The 21,695-nt window shown below is 32.2% G+C and overlaps 1 protein-coding gene across 1 annotated transcript in view; it reads right to left on the bottom strand.

Moving 5' to 3' along the window:
- LOC142322288 (protein DOP1 homolog) overlaps positions 1–21,695 on the bottom strand; it is a 236,467-nt gene that overhangs the window by 211,815 nt on the left and 2,957 nt on the right. Inside the window, exons 2-3 of the mRNA XM_075361200.1 lie at positions 14,922–15,012; positions 77–263 (exon numbers count right to left, since the gene is read on the bottom strand). Coding sequence (XP_075217315.1) covers positions 77–263; positions 14,922–15,012 — 278 coding nt within the window. The remainder of the gene's footprint in view (positions 1–76; positions 264–14,921; positions 15,013–21,695) is intronic.

The following is a 21,695-nucleotide window of genomic DNA, read 5'->3' as shown; positions in this document are numbered from 1 at the left end:
AAATCACAAAATTTATCTTCATAAATTCATTAATAATAATAATAAGCAAAATGTTATTTCATCATATTACACATACCTGCGCTGTATATAAACAACTCGTGGCTGAGTCGATTGGTTCCCATACATTTGAAAATGATATCGTAAGTCTCCAGTGCTTTCAAATGCACACCTGATGGTAATGCAGGGTGCATACATTGTGCCAAACGTTTGCTAATTTTTATACGTCTAGGAATTACTGGAAATTTTGTGTGACTAAGCAATACCTATTTAAATAAAAAATATCTTAATTTATACTTGCTTAATATCTATATGTAATAATAATAATAGTAATATGATACAATATAAAATAGCAGCAACATATTTTATTAGTGCAATTCTATTTATTTGAATCTGGAGGACTTACGCTGTCCATAAAATTCTTTGTTTTATGCCAAGTCCTAATTTACATAATTAAACTTTTAAGTATTATCTTGTTTGTAACAAGTAGTAATGTTTTCAATTTTGAAATTAAAAGCAGTATTATACAAAGTATCAATGATGCTTGTAATTAATTAAAAGCATAAAAAGAGGAAAAAACATAAAGGCATAGTAAACATTTGACATAACAGTAGCTCCTCTTTTTGGATTTTAAATGTTAATATGTTTAAAAGCTTTCAAAAACTTTTGCATTTTAATCTGGCTGATTATAATCTACACATTAAACTAACATAATTGAAGCAAATTAATAACTTATCCATTTTTAAAAGATAAGAATCATACTTATTGTATAATCATAATTGGTAACCTAGATGAAATATGGATGTCTTAATCTTCCAAAATTTCCAAGAAACCAATACAAGGAATATTACTTCCAGAAAACTGCTTTACTTCAATTAAATTATTTGAAAATAGATTTTATAAATGTAGTAACTTCTGACAGTTACACAAATAAAGTAGATGTTATATGAAACTTCTAAATTTTAACATTAAATCCAAGCTAGAATCAAAATAAATTTGTTAAAAATTAGAATAATAGTTTTTGTGCTACTGTAGAATTCTCCCAGTAATGACACGCATAAATTAACTGCACAAGTTCTGATGATTCACTGGATTCAAACACTAATATCCACTGATCTTCATGGCGGAGTGGTGGTATCTCAGCCTAAAGGTCCTGGGTTCAAATTCAGATCAGGCATGGCATTTTTCACATATTACAAAATTCCATTGAGCTAAATAATTAAAGCAGTTGATGTCCATAATCTCATAATTTTTTTTTAAAACACTAATATTTTGATTAGATATTAATTTTTTTAAGAGACTGTACCTAAAAATTGTTGAATAAATCTTTTATACAGACTCGCTATTAAAAACTCTAGTGAATAAAAAATCAGAGCTAACTAGACAGATACCCACAAGAAGGATTAAATTTAAATAAATGGATTCCTAAAAAAATTTGTAAACATGACTTTAGCCAAATTTTTTGGAGATGCAAACATAAAATATTAAAAATGAATGAACTCATGTTTATATTTAAAAAAAGCCTAGCATTAATTTTTTTTAGATAACAAAACATTTCAGTGCATTGAGAGAAAGCACATTCTGATTATAACACCAACAATAACACATTAAAAATATATATTTGAAAGTCTGAATAACTTTAAAATTTCAACAAACTTACATACATGTAATTAATTAATTGTAACTAAAGTTACATAAACTGTGGAAGTAAATTTTTTATCCTTTTTATGATCTTAGTTATGGAATATTAATTTTCAATATAAAATACAAGCGATCGGTAACAATGAAATCGAGGTCAAAGCAATGAATCATAACTCAAGATAACTATCTGGCAGAAGTCAACAGAATAATAATAATCCAACTAACTTCAATCTATAACTGTCATATTTTAATTGATAAATTACAATAAAAACACAATCTTCATTCATCTCTGATTTTAATTAACAATAATTTATACACTGTCGCTTTTATTCTTATAAAGAAATAAACAAGCCAAATAAACAAATAGCTGAAAACTGACAAATGATAATAACTACAACATTCAAATTTAAAAAGTTAGTCCTGGGTTTAATTCTCAACAAGGATCCAATACAATCACAAAAATTATAACTGTAATTCTTCACAGGCTATTTTGGCAACTTAAATTACATGAAAACATTTAAAAACTTATGGGATAACTATAAATCTAATCAAAGGAACTTTTTCAGAGAAGATGATTTTAGATCAGCGAACAATATATTTATTTATGAACTTTGTACAAGGCTTTGTTTATGTAACAAAGCTTTTACACTTGTGAAAATACAAACGAATAAAAAACACCTACACCTAAATTATATATTTTTTATTTTAAAAATGTTCTGTTTAAATAATCAAGAGACTTACTACAGAACTACCATGAGGATTTCCTCTAAAAAAATAAAAAAGAACACTAAAAGTAAAAAAAAAATTGATTATTTATAAAAAATAGAAACTAAACAAATTGAGAACTTCCTTCTTTTTATATCAGTTAAAAATAGCCTGGTTCCATGAAAAATGTTTTATTATTGTGAAAAATTTTATTTCTCTCTTTCTACACAGGTTCTAGAGTATCAGGTCAGCACCTATACTGGTTTGACCTACAAATCACACTGATTATTTAGCAGCAACTGGAATAGTTGCTTTCTTGGTGTTTCGGGGTGACTAAACTGTATATGGGCTTGTATACAGGCATTTGATACCCAAAGATACAAAAAATTTCCTACAGATGGCTGAAGTCATCAAAGAGTAAAGTAGTGCCTCCCATTCCTCTAGAAATCTGATTGTTAATCTAATAGTATGTATGTAGTTTTAAAATATTAAAATCTAACTTCCACCCATCAAAACAAACTATTGAAAAACCAGAACACTAAAATTTCTTGGTCATAGCATGACATGGTCCTTTTAATATGAAAAATGTTGGTGTATTTCATAAATCCTAAAAAAGTAGACTATCTAACTTCTGTCAAAAATTAAAAATATCATTAGGTGTGAGGAGAGTACACATATTGATCATCAGACATGTATTGGATGACATTTAATTTTTTTAAACTACAAGAGGCTGGAATATGTCTAAGAATATGGTAAATGAATTCATAGTGTTTTCATAGATCTCTGTTAAGCTTCTGAAATATTTCACATCAAATTTAGTAAAAATTAAAATTACACTTCCCAATATTTCCAAATGTAAATCACAGTCAGAGTTCATAAATTACATCAATAATGAATAAAATATTTGGTGAACAGGTGAAGTAAAAAGTTAAGAAAATTTACTTAGAGGCAAAATTTAATTACTAACTTAACTTACTAAAGCACTAACCTAGTAGTATCATACAGATACTACGTTTTTAAATCCTTAATTTTACTGTAAAATGTAAAAGAATATACATTTTTTTAATACTCAATTTTTTGTTTGTCGATAAGAATAAATTGGGACAAAAATTTCAAAACTGTGAAATTAAAAAATGGTTAAGGAAAAACTTTTTGTAATGATATTTATTTTTAGAAGCAGAGCAAAGCCACAACTGACAAGGCTCTCCTAATATTAACACAATTTTGTAGAAGAAAATAATTAAACTTAGTCTGTTTGAATTTTTTAAACTGATAACTATTAGATTTTCCAGTTATGAATACTCTTAACACGCACTGATATTAATTAACAACTTACTAATCATTACAATATCTCACTAATATTCAAATTAAGCCATATCGGTTTATTTATTCCTATAATTGGTAATATATAATTTCTTCAAAATTAATAAAATTCATAAAAAACTATATAATACTCACTGTCTTTTACGAATGTAATTTACATATTATTTCTTATTTTTAATTCTGCTGTATAATGACAATCAGATTATTTATCTATCTGCAGAAAGAAGTTGGTTGTTGATGCAGATTCAATCTTAATACCAATCCTTCTTTACAGTAATAGTTATTTCAGAATGCTGATGACTTGACTCTCATTTTGTAAAAAAATTGGATCAGCTAACATGAAAAAATTCTGTGCAGTATTTTTTCTATTTTCTTTAGCCATGTAATTCATTACTTAACTGAATATATCAAATGTGTTTTACTGATAACAGTTTATTAAATTACTGGTTAAACAATTAATAGCTGGTTAAAAATATTGGTCATGATATAAAATTAAATTTTATGAGTAGAATTTACTTATTTTTAGTCATTTTTTCAATAATAATAATAATGTAAAAATCTGCATTTGCAATTAAACCATGTTTTCATTTTTTTTTTAAATTAAATTTTGGGGACAATTATATTTTGAATAATGTCTTCTGCTTTATAATTAACATTTTAATTAAAACTTCAGGTAAACTTAATTTTTGATTAGCTGTCTCTTCACCTCTGTTACCTTTTTGCAGGTCTGATTAGAAAGGCTGGGGCTAAAAGGAATGACAAGCCATAAAATGGCAAATATTTAAAAAAATGATTTAGTTATCCTAGTTAAGCCATCATAATATGCACTACAACCATAAAAATAAATCAACAAAAAATAAGCAACTGAAGTACATTTATGATTATATATAGAAAGAATTAAAAAAAAAAAAATAAGTAAATATTTAAAAATGACCACAACCATCCAGCTTTAATGTTCATAAAAAAGAAGTAAACAACAGTAAAATCAGCTGATGTGAAACAGTTATTTCCAATGGGATTCGAACCTAACCTTCTGATTATTGTTTAGACATGCTTACACTTTAACAGAGGAAATTATTTCACACATCAATTCAACTGTATAGGTCATTTATTGAGATAGGCAAGGACTTTTATAAATACTAACAAGCACTATTTGTTACAAACATCTATACAAAATAAAAAAAAACTAAGCTGAAATTATCTAAACACATTTTTTATATATCACACAAACTCTAATTACATAATAGATAATTGTAAATTAATAAGCTTTTGTTTTGACAATATATCAACAAATTAAATAATGCATGCATGCATATGATTAGTAAAAATATATCATTTAATATTAAAAATAACTATCATAATTAGTTGAAGGTTAACAAAAATATCATTTCTAATGCAAAGATTTACTACAATAACATTCTACAACAAGGAAGTATTCCATTTAATAAATTTTCAAAAATTGTAATGTAACACTATTTTTGATTTTGATGATATTTGGTCCATTACCAAATATGGACAAAACATATTTGTCCATTACCTTGCAATGAACAAAAAATGTTTTCTTGAAAAATAGGCTATTTTCTAACTTGTCAACAGGTAAAAACAGCCATTTTCATAACTTCTTCCATGAGCAGTAGCATTCTTATTTTACATCATACAGAGGTCAAAAAGGACTTTTTGGAAAGATTAAAGCTGAAATTTCATCTAAGTATACTCAAAATTCATTTTGTTACATAACCAAATCTTGTAATGTTTACTGAAGTTACGTTTACAATTTTTTTTTTTTTTTTTCAAATTTTGGGCCCAAAATAAAAAATGAAGGGATTAGGGTAACAGACCTGTTTTTACCTTATAACTCTTTGGTGCTAGTAGTATGTATAGAAAAATTGGACTGTTATCAAGTGTGCTTCATTAAAAAAAAGGCAGCCAAATCATAAGATTTTGAAATATCTCAGTTTTAGGGCCCAAAAACTACATGTGGGACAGGTAGAAAAAATCTGAAATCTTTACAGCAATACGTAATTTTTATGTATTTTAAAACCACATAAAATTTATTTTGTTACTCTATGGCGTTTATGAGTAATGAAGACGATCAAAATTGCTAAAAACACCAGTCCTTCTAACAGTGAAAAATGTATCCAAAATATTTACAGCATGTATTTTTTCAGATAATACTGTAGGCCTAATATATAAAATATTTTGATATGTCTATAATGAGATGGCTTATATTCTTGATAGTTTGTTACTTAAAAGTAAGACTCATACACACAAACTCTTGTTTAAACACAAAAGTGAATAGACATGCATGGAAATGAATGTTTTGTGTAATCCAGAATGTAAACATTGTAGAAGGCTCAGTTATTGTTTTGATTTCAATGTAATATGTTGTATTGTTGCTAGTGTTAATACTGTGGTTAGGTAATGTACATTTGTTTATAAACTAATTTTATTATCAGTGAACTTCTCTTTTATGTGGTATCTTTTATTTTTAATTTTATTGATTAAGAAACATTATTTTAGCTGTAGAGAAACTGGGATAAGACAAAGTGATGTGCAATTGGTAGTTTTATAATTTATACTAACTGTATTGTTATTGTAAGAACCCTTGCATTTTATAAAAATGGATTATGGAGTGTTCAACTGGTATTCACAATGAAACAGTATGTCACAAATTAACAAACAATATATCTTCAGTATACTGCATGACATTTTAAAGTTTACTTAACAGCAAATACTATTGATATATTTAAGATCTGGATGTACTGAAACAAAAAATACATGTACTTTTCATAAAACCGAGTAGTTAGATAAATATTTTCATATTAATAGGAGAAGTTGCTCTGACCCATTTAGCAGTTGCACTAAACCGACTAAGAAATCTTTTCAAAAAAAAAAGCTTCGACACTTTCAACAAGCAATCCAAATTAAAATTAATTCCAGGCAGAGCATTGTGTACAAAATGCTTAAACAAAATATAGAAGATGATATAGAAAGCGATCTGGAATGTCAAGATATATTTCAGCCTCAATGTGTTATAGTTGAGTCTGTGAGTAAAGCTTGTTCAGCACTTAGCATTTCCCCTATTAAGGTTCAAACATTATCGAGCAGTGCAAAGGAACCAAAAGTTACAAAAATAGCAGAATCAGTTATCAGTAAATTAAATGATTCCTTTGATTTAAATATTTCTACAGAGGAAACATGTTTAGTACCACAAAATTATGCTGATTTAGGTAGGGAATAAGAAGAATCAATCATTAAAATAAAGGATAAAATGAAAACAGTTGCATCAACCCAGGAAAAAATTAATATTTTAAGTTTATTACAAAGCAGCTCGAGCATTCAAAAAAATTCAAAATGAGTTTAGTGTTAGTCGGTATTTAGCCCATCAACCCAAACAATTAGTTAAAACAAGTGGAATTTTGCCACAAATCACCAAAAAGAAATCCTGTCCCGTAATTGATGAAAAAGTTATTAAATGAGTGTAAGATTTTTACCAGAATGATGAGCACAGCCGAATGATGCCAGGCAAGAAGGAATTGTGTCTCTGTAAGACAAGCTGATGGGAAGAAAATTAATATTCAAAAAAGGCTTATCTTATGTAACTTAAAAGAACTGTACACAGCCTTCAAATAAAAATATAATTTAAAAATTGGTTTTCAAAATTAGCTGATTTAAGACCTACATTTTTTGTTCCGGCTGGTCAGGTACTCACTCTATTTGTGTGTGTGTCACCCACCAAAATGTAAACCTCATGTTATCTGCTCTAAAAATGAAATTTGATTATAACATTCTCCTTTCAACCATGGTACATTTCCATGGTTGAAAGGAGAATTTTATAGAAAATGAAACGTGCATGTTGTCACAGTGTGAAAAATGTCCAGGGACTAATGAAATGCTCAGATTATAGCAAGAGAGCTGGGATGATTTTCCTAGCATGCTAAAGCTTCCAAAAGCAAGTTATAAATAAAGTAAAAACACTGTTACCACAAGTTAAACAATTTTTTTTATTTTTCTGATGGCTTTTCAGCCCAGTATAAAAACAAAAAAAATTTCATAAATTTGTGCTACCATAAAGAAGATTTTGAAATCTCAACTAAATGGCATTTTTTTAACTCATATCAAGGAAAAGGACCATGTAATGGTATTGTTGGAACTGTAAAAAGGACTGTGACTAAAGCAAGCCTTCAAAGGACAGTCAACAATCAAATTTTTACACCTTTTAAAATGTACAATTATTGCAAAGACAACATTAAAAACATAACATTTCTTTTCTGCTCTAATAAAGATGTTCACGAGACTGAAGAATACCTCATTATTAGGTAATCACAACAAGTTCTCATTATCAGGTAATCATAACAATCCCAGAAACAAGTAACTTTCACAGTTATATTTCAACAAGTCAGAAATGTATTCTGAAAATCCGGGCGATCTCTGAATCAGAAACATTTACATTTGTATCAGTAAAAAAGGACATTAGTGTTTCTGATTGCCTTATAGGTTTACTAGTCAAAACGTAAAAATTATGTCTGCTGTGTATATGATGGCAAGTGGTGGTTAGACAAAGTCATTGAAGTCAAAATACATAGCAATGAAGAGGAATATCGAATACACTTTTTCCATCCACTGGGTTCTAGTAGTTCATTCAAGAAATCATCGAGGGATAATCAAAAATCAAACATGGGTTCAACTGGAAAATATTTTAAAGATTCTCACGCCTTCAGAGCTTTTTCCATCAACTTCTGGAAGAGGACACAACATTACACCAAAGATGAATGAGGACTTATCAGTTCTACTCAATAAAAAATGGCAGGAGTAAAAATGGTAGGTTATGTTAGTTAAGTTTATCAAAAAGTGCAAGATTTATTCATAACTTGCATTGCAGGAGTAAAATAAGATAAAAGTGAATTGAACAACTTGTAATTGAATTATCATTTTGTAATTATTATTTATCACACTGTAATTGACCATTTATTAATTACCAATTTATTCATGCTAACAAGTTTAGTTGTAATTTTTATAAACTGAAAAATTACATGACATCAGGATTAGGTAGATTTCATAAGAAAGCTTCTTATTGTAATGGGTACCATGATTCAACTTCCACAAAATTTTTGACATATCTTTGCATTTCACATCCCCCAGATCCCAAAACCACTGTTAGTTCAAAAGTTCATATATATATATATATATATATATATATATATATATATATGCTCTGGAATCTCAAATACATTGAGTGCATGCAGCTCAGCTAATCAACTCGAGGCTGGATCTTCCTTCGGAAAGACCCAAACTACATATTTTTATTTACTTTATTTCACTTTCTTGTGGACACGGTAACTACTGTCATTTTGCGCCAATCACATTCAAATTGATACATAAAATATAACGACCCAAAATCTCAGTCAAGTTCATTAATGGGCAAAATCGGACCATGAGAGTGGAAATGGGGGAACTTTTTCAAAAAAACAAAATATCGCTACATCTTTCTTATTAAGTAAAATATCAAATTCGTTTGAAGTTCCTACTATTCTTTGGATAAGGACCTAAAACTTATCTAAGAAAACTCAACTGAACACAAGAATGGCGGGAGTTTCAATATTTCTCCCTACAAATTGCAAAGCCTGGAGAATGTCCCTTGCTGCTGTATCTTTCTATTATCAGGCGGATTTCATCGGTTATTTAGTGGCAGTTATAAATTTTAAGTTTTATTTATGGATGGATTTGGTAATTTGCGTTCCTATCCATATGGACCATAGTGTAATTTATTTACTGGTTCTGACCGTGACATACTAAGCTTTTGAGCCTAGTAATCCCGGCGTGATTCCCCTTCAGGCCATCCGCTGAAGTACTTTCAGTACCAGCACCTATGGGCTAGCAGGAGTGCGCCAACCGGAGCTCTAGTTATTTGGAGGGAGAAATGCGCCCTGTTCTCCGGAGGGAGTCGCATATGCTGACTAAATGAAATTGTAGTCTCTTCATGGGACGGTGTGGGGTGATGTCTAGCTTTTTATAGTTTTAACAAAATTTAATTGCGAAACGGTCACTTTTGCGGTCAGAAATTTTGTGCGGTTTCCATTTATAGGTAACGCAATAAAGAGGCTCCTAAGCCTGGTTTGTCATTTTTTGACTCTCGTACCGACTTTTCACGGTGGTTCATTTAATACGGCATCAGGCCGTTTTCTTATACCCTGTGGAGTACGGTCCTCTCGGCAGATGTCCCGGAGATGGCCGTGTTCGGACACGGCCGCTCTCCCGAACAGTCTGCATGCCTGCGCCACTCCCACCTCGGATAAGGTGTGTACTCCCGCATCGTACCGAAGAGTGACGTTTCTGACGAACCAAATATCGTCCGCAACGCTATGTTTTGGACGGCTTCTAATTTCTTTTGAAGTGTGGAGTTCAACAAAGCTCCCCATGCCGCGTAAGCATATCTTAGAATTGGCAGGACGTATAGCCGAAAAATGAGCAATTTGGTCGCCAGTGTATATGGGCTGGCACTGTTCAGTACTGGGTATGGTGAGGCCCTGGCGGCCTTTGCCCTTCGGGTCACATATTTAACATGTTTTCCTAAGGTAAGACGTTTGTCCAGGACTACTCCCAGGTACTTGACTGTTTTCCCAAAGGGGATTTTCTCTCCTGAGATTTCCAGCTGCCTGGCTGGAGCATGTGTCTTGTATGTAAACATCACTGCCACCGATTTTTCACTGTTGACCTTGATTCTCCACATATCGAGCCACGGCTCTAATAGATCCAGTTTCCGTTGGAGTCTCTCGATCGCGTAATCTACACTTCCGGATTCATAATAATATGCCGTGTCGTCTGCGTATAGAGCTGTTTTGACTCCTTCCGACAGCGCCATTTCGTTGACGTACGCAGTGTACAAGAACGGCGAAAGCACTACTCCTTGGGGGACTCCAGCGGCTACGTCTCTGGTGGAGGAGATTGCTCCCCCTACGCGTACAACAAATTGTCGGTCTAGTAAATAAGACCGTTTCAATCTGACATAGCGACAGGGAATCGTCGTATGTGCGAGTTTATACAGCAAGCCGCTATGCCAAACTTTGTCAAAGGCTTTAGCCACATCTAGAAAAACGGTTGCAGTTACCGCTTTTCTATTTAGGCCTCCGACAAGACTTTCGATTATTTTAACCAGTTGGAGGGTCGTCGAGTGGCCCTCCCTAATTACTCAGGAGCCCAAATTACTCAGGCGGTACTCCTTTTCCCAAATGTCGCCTAAGTCTATCCAGAAAAATCCTTTCGAATAGCTTTGACAACACTGGTAATAAGGAAATTGGCCTGTAATGCTGGGGAAAGAACAGACTTTTCCCAGGTTTGGGTAGGCCTTTGCAGTTTTCCAGCAATTCGGAAGATATCAAACGTAAAAAATACACGTGAATATTGTGGTTATGGTCGCTATAAGAGCGGGTGGAACATTCCGGAATGCGAGGGCACCGATCCCGTCAACACCCGGAGCTTGTCGGGGCGTGTGGCTTTGATTGCAGCGGAAACCTCCGCCTCAGTGACTTGGTCTATTTCTAATGGGGGCGTCCTACATCTGTACTAAATAATCTACGAGGAAGGACTCCACCTCGGTTGTGAGGTCGTCATTCGGGGCGGGAGGGGCGGTTTCGAATAAATTGGTTCTCCAGTGTGTCGGTGAAAACCTCCGCCCTGTCCGCCTCCGAGTATGCTAAAAGTTGCCCCACAACCGGGTGGCAGGGCTTCTTTCCTTCTCGTAGTTTTTTGTTTAGCCTGAACACCGAGGAGTGATCGTCTGAGACCGAGGCATTCGTTCCAGGAATCCTCTCGATGTTGTGCCAGCAGCTGTTTCACTCTGTCCGTTTGAATATAAAAACCCCTTTTATCATCGGGGGACAGAGTGATTCGGTATCTCCTCCTCAGTCGGCGCTTTCCTGCTATAGCATCAGAGACGTGAGGTGAGAGATTATTACGGATAGGCCTCGTGGACTTTCCGTAGAGCTGTTTGACAGAGCCTCGGTCTAGCTGGGCAACTCGTGCCCAGCTACGTCCGTCAGTAACAGCGGACGTTTTCTTGGTGCCCTTTTGCTTGTTAAGCTGCTCCTTATAATAAGGATAGCCCCTGTAATTGGCTGGGTGCGGCCCCTTACAGTATGCACACGAGGCAGGCTTTTCGCGCGGCTTCAGACACGTCGACGTGTCGTGGTCTCCACCACATTTCACGCAGAGCTGTGCCCTGCGGCAATAGTTCGACGAGTGGCCGAACTTTTGGCATCTGTGGCATTGGGGCGGACCCCCTCGAGACACAAATGCGGTCACCTTAATTCTACAATACAATAGGTTTTCCAGGTCATAAATGCCCCTGGTGGCTGGCGTTCGTTTTAAGGCGACGAGGCACGTGGGGGGATCTCCCTTCCATCCCTTGTTGTCAGCTTTTTAACTGAAACTGCCTCGTAACCAAGCGAGGTCAGCTCCTCTTTTACCTCTTCTGGGGTGGCCCCATAAGGGATGCCCCGGATAACCACTTTGAGCTCCCTATCTTTTGGGAGCTGAAAGGAGTGAAAGGAGACTCCCTTGGAATGCAGAAAACTCTGTACTTCCCTGAAGTCGCCTTTTCTGCTTAGTTGCAGCCTTACAGATAGCCTGGTACTTTTGGCTACCAGGCGCCCTCTTATAATGGCGGAGATTGCTCTCGCCAGCATTGGCCACTCCTTGGGGCAAAACTTATCTAAGGAAAGTTTTTTGTTATCACCAACCACTGGCCCAGAGGGTGGATAAAATGGGGGTTTTGAAGACTAAAAAAATCACACCTCCCTTAATTGGCACAGTACTGAATCGTTTTAAAGTGGTTGTTAGTCCTCTAAACATTACCTAAAATTTTTGTCTGTAACAATTTTTGATATGACCAACCCTTATAGCAAGGAATGACCAAAATTTTGCTGGAATTGTAAAAAAATGGGGCTTGTCGTATGCTAAACATGTGAAATGTTTTTACATGCAGCCATTGAGTAAATTTGAAGTTTTTCTTAACTTTAAGGTGGAAATCTTTTTTATCCCCACTTACCACCAGTGAAATCTACCTCCATATTTTCTTGCTGAAAGGGATTTTTTTTGGATACGTTTTTTACAGTTAGATCAGTGTTTTTAGCAGTTTTGATGGCTTTTCATTACTTGTCAACCCCTTTGAGTAACAAAATAAATTTTATATGGTGAAGTAAATAAAAAGTACTTACTGCTGTAAAAATGTCAGAGTTTTGCCAAATGTCCCACATGTGGTTTTTGGGACCCAAAAATGAGACATTTTCAATATCTTACAATTTGGCAGCCATTTTTTTAATGAAGGACACTTGGTAACAGTCCAATTTTTTTTTTTATAAGTACTACTGATAACTAAGAGTTAAAAGGTAAAAAACAGGTCTGTTAACCTAACCCCTTTATTATTTATTTTGGACCCAAAATTTGAAAAAAAAAAAAAATTTGCAAATATAACTTCGGTACACATTACAAGATTTGGTTACGTAACAAAATGAATTGTGAGTACACTACAATGAAGTTCCATCTTTCCTCTTTCCAAAAAGTCCTTTTTGAGTCTCTGTACGATGTGACACAGGAATGCTACAGGCTCATGGAAAAAATGATGAGAATGGCTGTTTTTACCTGTTGGCGAGTTAGAAAATAGTCTATTACTCAAGAAAAACATTTTTTAAAATACTTTTTGACCTCTACAAGGTGGGTATTTATCATATACCAAATATCATCAAAATCAAAAATAGTGAGGCATTGATCATTTGTTGAATTAAAATGGAATATCCCCAAAATCAAGTCTTATGTGAGCTGTTAAATCAATTTCCTTTTAAACTTGTTCCAAAACAGTGTAAAGTCTGATGAAATAACTTGTAACAGAGTATGAAGTACGGATAAATACCAACAATCGATAATAAATTTTAGTAACACTAATAAGGAATAAGCAACATTTTATGCTAAATTGTTAATTTCCCCATGGTTTTCAGGAAGTATATAACAAAAAAAAATTCATTAACATTTTTTCACTTGAACATCATTCAGTACTTTGTATAACATTTCATGAGGTACTAGTCCTTCCAGAAAAAATAAGTATTTGACCAGAAATAAAAAATTTTACCTACTTTCCAACTGGTACCAAAAATGACATTTATTTTTTTCACTCATTTCATCTCTTCAAGAAAAGTTTTCTTCAGATTTACGCCTCCTGATGGAGAACTGTCAAATGGAGTTAGCATGAAGTGCAAAAATATTTATTTCTAAAATTCTTTCAATATGAGACTTTCTATAGATACATATACAAATATGGGTGGGATACTGCATCCATGGGGTAAATCTAACTCAAATGTCTAAATGTTCCTCTGGCTTTTTGAATGCACGGGAGGAAAAAAGCCCATCACTTTATTTTTGGATCCTAAAATAAAATAAACTTTGTTACATTTTGCATTTATTACATACATCCACATACACTTTCAAAAAGAAGTTTTTTGACCGGTAAATCTCTGAGAGGCTTGAAAAGATTAAATTCTTGACATACTTCAAATTGCAAATGGAGGTGGCCTCAATGATACATTATAATTTCTCAGTTTGGTTCACCAGTGTACCATGAAAATTGTTTTTTGACAGCTTCCCCCTACCCAAAAGAGCTAGCGAGTTACAACCAATCCACTCAAAGATTTTGAGTTTAAAAATACAGAATCTAAAAAAAGATGTCTGAAAATACATTGTAAACAAGAATGTTTTGTCATTATTTTGCTGTGATGCCTCCTTATGAGTTAGAACTTAAATTTATTACCTTCACCAATACCATAATTGTTTTTTAGTCAAAATCTTACTTTGTAATTTCTGTCATGGCTGACAAAAAAAGTATAATCACTTTTTCTATCCAACAATCCCTCTGCTTACATAAAATAATTACAGGAAATAATAATTTTATCTGTTTGCATAATTTTATCCTTTCCTGTTTATCCAACATATTAATTATCACTTTTTTCTACGTTTGCTACTTTAGAAAAAAATCAGTCATAAGAATTCTAGACTGTCTAGAAATGAATTCAGAATCGGTAATCTGTCTCAGGATGAGCAAATATTCTTTAATTTGGCAAGATCTCCATGCAAGATAACATACAACCTGTTTCCCAGTATGTCATAAGCATATTTTTGAAAATATCCCAGAACATAAACAATCATTCCAATTGGCAAGGCAATAATACATGATAATTACATACACTGTTCATCTATAAAATAAATACCTTATTTAACTTTCCAAGTGCAGATATTAAATCAGCCCATTCGCTAGAATACTCAAAACTTTTTAGTGCTTTATCAACTGCTTGAACATATCTGTAAACAAATTTTAAAAAATATATAAATAAAAAGAGCTATTTAAAATTCCAAACACATGCATTTTCAAAAAAAGAAATAGAAAAATAGAACAACAATGTTAAATGGGTATCATTATATAATTTATACAAGAAATAAGGAATTGTTAGCTGATAATATATTTATTTTTCAATTCATAAAAAAAAATAATTTTATTACAAAGTACATAAAGGACCCTGTTTATATAAAATCAACTGGTATTTAAAACTGAATGAAATAATAATATAGATGAAAGACATGGTAAAATTATTAAGAAATAATTTTTGTTTTAAATTTAATAACTGATAAGGTAAATAAGGAAAACCATAAATAGAATCATTAATATAAAATAATCAAACAAAATTCATTATCACAACTGACTAAAAAAACGGGTTGTTTAATAACAGAAATACATAGTTACAAAACCAATTAAATAATTTTTTTTATAAAAGAATTGAAAGAAAACTACAAGACTATTGATACAGAATACTCGAGCATGGAAATTGTTAATTGGACTTCACAGAAATACTAAATTGCAATCATAAAACTAACACTAATTCTTTATATTAATTTGCATTAACCTAGCTAACTTCACTCATAAAACATATACAAATAGTTTGACATGAATATGAATTCAAATAAATTCAATATATTTTTTTTAAGTGTTGCAAAACTCTTTTCTGAAACCGCAATTATTAATTTAATTTAAAATATGTGGTTATTTTTAACTATTAAATTAAGTTCTACCTAGTTTAATTATTTTATTAAATTATAAATATCTTAAATTAACTGTAATATTAAAAAGTACTACTACTTTTTCCAGAAATAAATAGTTAAAGAATCTAATAAATATGGATTTTTGAAATCTATTTTTTAATCACTTTGATAAGGTATACCCAGTTTTTAAGTTTAAAATAACTAAAGAAACAGTCCAACAACAAAAAATTATCATATATCTAAAGTTGCACCCTTGTGATCAAAACAAATTGTTTGATACCACTTTCATGACAATTGGTAAAGTTGTTCTGAAACTTAAGGAACACAAATATACCATTCAAATCTATCCACCAGTTCCTGGCAGAGCTTATTAAGAGCAGAGAGAGAAACAAAGATTTTTTTTTTTTTTTATATTAATATTATTTCAAAATAAAAGAAAAAATCTGATCAAATAAAATAAACACTTATAAGAGCTACATATTATAAAAATAACAACAGATTTATTAAATAATAGGGCACTATTGTTTCTATATAAAATGCTATCACATATAATTCTTAATATTATTACTAAACATTTAATACAACACAGCACATTATTTAAAATAACATTTAATGATAAGAAAGAATCTTTATTATGGCATGCATTCATAAACCTAAAGGTAATAAAAAAAGTAGCAAATAATCCTCACAGTCATTCTATCTAAAAAATACATTTAATACAGCAATCATGTCACACAATTTTTTTTCTAACTGATTGTTTGTGTTTATAATTACAGTAACAACTAGCATATTTTATAAAATTTGATTGTACATTTAAACCAACATTTCCTACAAGAAAGAAATCTGGTATTTACGCAACAAATTTCAAAATGGCAAACATCTTAATTTTTATGTAAAATATTAATTGTAGCTTGCTCAAATTATGCTTTAATGATTAAATTATTTAAACTCTTCAAAAAACAAGAATCATGATGACTGATTTGTTACATAATACTATTTCAGTCAACATAAAATATCTATCCAACAGAAGCTATGAATGAAAAATTAACATTTATTTTAAAAAGTAACTATTTCTTTGATAGGCTTTTGCTGATAAAAGTTATGTTAAACAATAATCAAAAAATTAAGGACAGTAAAAAAAAAAATTAGTTTTACATCAAAAACTGAAATCCTGTATATTAATTATAAAAATGTATATATAATTGCAAAATTATTATTTTTGTAATGAAAACTGAATTGCAGACTTGAGCATGTTGAACTTGGAAAGTCATCAGTTTACTGTTTATCAGTTACTGACTTTACAGATTGGAAAAAAATATAAGTTTCCCTGTGAATTGCTATATATCATCTTCAAAAAATACCCACTTAAATCCTCCACTCCAAAAGAATGCTATCCTATGATGTGAAATCACATAGGGCATAAAACTATGTCAATAAAAAAAAAAACCTCAAACTTCCCAACATTTTCAAAGGAGAAGGTTACTTATTGTTTTGCAAGGTATCACATTTAACACAGATAAACCAGCACAAATATCTTCATACAAGCAAACTGCATATATATTACATTGAACATAAAAGCCAAGATCTCTCCCATGCTAGATCAACACAAATTTTATAAATAATAATTTGACAAAATGTCATAATAAATGAACAAATTCAATGGAGATCAATGCTTAATTAGATTATGGAATGAAGTGTAAGCCACATCCTTGTAGTGCACCCTGGTAATGCTATATGGCTTAGTTAGGTCAAGATAGCAGATCTTGATGGTAATCAATCTGGACAAAAAGCAGGCCCCCATTCGGTTGTGAGGGCTGAGAGGGGGATACATAAAGATCAAATAGCTTAGGATTGATATGTTTAAGGTAAAACATGAGACAGAATGTCATTTTAAGACAGAATTGCAGAAAACATTACAGGAGGAAGACATTTCTGTATTTATAATCCTAGAAGCTAACACTACAAGCACATTAAAATATTTTATCTTCAGTAACTACCAGATGCACCTTCTCTAAAAATCTCAAGTTGCCAATGATATCCTAGTTGGTGTACCGAAAAGGATTGATGAATTAGTTTAAAATTAAATGTATGAATAGTATTGATTTTTGAGTGGTTAAAGTAGATTTGTGGGTAAAGACAACACTTTCAAATATATGGATTGTACAACCCATCAAACAATGTGCCCGATACCAGTTTTATAAATCTAGATGATAAAACTTTAATTGTAGGTAATTTCAATGCACATTTTCCCAATATAGAGTACAAAGACACAAACAGTGCTGGCAAGGCAATTCAAGACTGTCAACAAACTGCATACAGTTCCTATATAATGCCACTGATACACCTACATACTTGCATTACAATGTATCAATAATGAATCCAGATTTAACTCTGGTCTCCACTTATGTCCATTGCAGGACAGAAAAAAATCACTGGTTGTGGTCATCGTATGATATTTACAAAAGGCTTGATGGGAGGAAGGGAACAGGATGTCTTAAGAGTAAGTGCAACTGGAATTTCAAGAAAGCAAACTAGCAAAAATTTGAGACAGATCTGAAAGAAAAGCTAGCTGCAGACAACTTTGATTTCATCAAATCATCCGCTGATAATAACGCCCAAAAACTATGCTGCCTTATAGTGAAGGTACCCAAGGGTAAGGTCTACAATTACAAGCCCTTCTGGACAAAGTCCTTGTCAAGACTGAGAAATGAATGAGAAGAAACCAGGAAGAAAGTGGAGAGAACCAAACTGGTGTGGAATGTCACTGAATGGAGGTGTAAGGCAGCAGTAATGAGACAAGAGGTGATCAAATAAAAAAAAAGGATAACTTTTCCAAGTTTCTGGGTACTCTTAACTATAGGGCCAAATCAAGAAAGTCTCCAAATTTATATCTTCCTTGGATGGTAGTTAAGAATCATGTAAGCAGCCAGTCATCAGTGGCTGGAGGAAGATATAAATATTACATTAATATAAACTTATAAAAGGGTACTTTTGTAAGTACCCTTGAGGAGGGTACTTACAAAAGTCCTTAACAAATACTTACAAAGCACATACAGCTGCCAAAAGAACTCAAGGGGCAATAGAAACATATAAAGCAACAAATGTTAGGGGCTTGGAACAACAAATGTCAAGATATCTTCAATGATGAGTTCACCGTGCAGGAAGTTGAAAGGACTATCCACTTCCAAAATAACAAAAAGACACCTGGTTGGAATAGGATAGTAGCAGAATTTCTCAAAAACCTTAGGCTGGTTACGTGATGGATGCTGCTGTCACTATTTAATCAAATATGGAAATCAGATATCCCAGCATCCTGGAGGATAATAGGAGAATAATAGTACCAATTCTAAAATCCAAAAAATCTCCTGAATCTCTTTCCAGCTTCTGCCAAATTATTCTAATCAACATTTTGGCTAAAGCCAAAATAATAATAAGTGATGAAGAGAATGGTAAATGCTAGGCTCATCCATTTCCTTAAAAGCAGGACTATTATTTGACAGGAGCAGGCAGGCTTCAGGTAATACCAATTGACCACACAACCTTTATGGTTCAGCCAGGAAATCAAGGATTCTCTGGCTAAATCTGAAACGATCCTGGTGATTTTTGTGAATAAAAAAGGTACATGTAACTCTTATTTGGAAAATGAAGTGATACGAAAAGCTGTGCAACTGTTATGTTAGGGGGGAATATGTTAAGATGGCTTATTCATCAACCAACAGTTGATGAACAGTTGTTGAAGGGTCAACAGTATGTTATTGGGTTTAAGGAAACAAAATGTTGGTGTTCCTCAGGGAGTTGTACTGAGCCCAGCCATATTCAATATCATAATCAACAACTTGCCAACTGTCCTAGAGAAAAGAGAAGGGATCAGGACAGTACTTTATGCGGACAATCTTGTTATGTGAGTTTCATTATAAAAAATAAATATCAACAACCACAATGAATACATCTCTTACTACTCTAACCAACTGACCCTGGGAGAATGGCATGATGGTTAGTACAGAGAAAACCTTTTACAAGTATTCTCTCTTATATACTCTCTCCCAGAGATTAATTAGATATATGAGGGCTAGCAATTACAGAAGTGTGGTAATTACAAGTACTTTGGTCTGTTCAGTTTCAGTTATCTTTCAATGCATACCATCTCACATTGGAATTGAAGGAAATGAGAAGGCTAACTCATTGGCAGAGTGAGGAACCTGAACAATGATGATCAAAACATGTAGCTTAGTCTTTACCACTCCATTAATAATGTTATAAACCAAAGGTTTAAATGAAAGTTCCTGAATTAGTGAATAACTACTCAGATGGAAGGTAAACAGTATATAACTCTAATTAATGGTGAAAATATAATTCTTGAAACCCCTCAAAGGGAATCTGTGACAGAATTCAGGATGATTATGGGTCATGACTGCCTTGCAGAATATCTTTTCAGGATGAAAATCTTCACATCTTTTGTGTGTGTGTTATCTGTAGAAGTGAAGGTTCTGTTATGAATTGAGGACATTTAAGAGTATGTAAAGAATTGATTTATTACAGCAACATGTCTGATGGAATATTGCACTTGCAGACCAGAAATCTAATGATATTGCATCAATAATGGATTGAGAATTGAATAAGTAATAATACTTTATTAGATATTAAAAAGCTTTCCTAATCACTTTAAAGACAGACCATTAACAGTGAGGGGCACCAATAATAACACTACAGGAACAGCAAAATTAGCTAATCCTGACCCGCAGTAAACTAGACCTGCCACTGTTAAAATGTCATGTTAATGGTTGTTTTTCTTGGACCATCTTTAATATAAGGGAAAGGACAAAACTTGCCTCTCATGTTTTCATGCTATCTCAGAGACAAGCTTGAAATTACCCTTACCTAGTAGCTTTCCACCAATCATTCTATTGTTAACCTTATTTAGCAGCCTGCTTCTTCCTTAAAGCTGTTGGAGTATACAGTCCTCTTCAAATTCTTCTGTATTTATAACCTAATCTTGTGCTTCGAACAGAACAATTCACAATTGCAACCAAAAAATTTAAACACTAGTTTGTTTGTGTATCTTTTATTTCCTCTCTTAAAATAAAACAATTACATAAAGCAGAGGTAAACTAACTGCTATTTTGCTGAACATTCTAGACTTCCATATTTTTCATTACAGAGAACTAAAATAATGTACATGTCAACTTGCTTCAGAATGATACGACCCATCCATATTAAAATGAGGGAAAGTCAAAAAATACAGGGAAATTTTTATTTCCCTTCAATGCGAGACATCTACCACAACACGGTGTCTGTATCACCTACTCATTAGAAGTATTGTTTCATTGCTCTCTGTTTGTAGTTCTGATTAAAAATCAATTTAAAAGATTTGTTTCTTTGTCGACTGCAGTAAGGAAGATATGTGAGAAGCAATACATTTTCTCAATTACAGAAAGAGTTGTCCGAGAGAAAGCAAGACCTACAAGTGGATTGATTGTTTTAAAAAATGATAGGATTTCTCCCTGTGAATGAATTAAAATAATGAAGTTCCAATCTGCTCTACTTTACTAATTTAAATAACTGCCCATTTATTTTATTTCAATTTAACCTACCTCCTTATCTGTTTATCCTTTAATTTTAAACTTCAAGCAACTCATATTCAAATTCCAGGGTATATGATTATTATTCTTTAAATGACTAATCTTTGCATATCAAGTTAGGAGACTATTTTAGCACTGTAATATTTCACAAAAAAACACAATCATAATGTATAGCAACTTCGGGAAATGAAGAATATTCATTAGAAAATAGAACTGTAATTATTTGTTGCTTCAACTACAAATAAAACTGAAGATCAAGTAAGGACTAAGCTTTTACTATTTGAGTTATACCACACTAGAAGTATAGAAACTACTACTATACTACTAGCAGTAGTAGTAAGATAACAAAAATATTAACCAACAATTCTT

This window comes from Lycorma delicatula, chromosome 3 (assembly GCF_047948215.1).
Source record: "Lycorma delicatula isolate Av1 chromosome 3, ASM4794821v1, whole genome shotgun sequence".
In the NCBI taxonomy this organism is placed as follows: Eukaryota; Metazoa; Arthropoda; class Insecta; order Hemiptera; family Fulgoridae; genus Lycorma; species Lycorma delicatula.
This window is presented reverse-complemented; position numbering and strand designations above follow the sequence as displayed.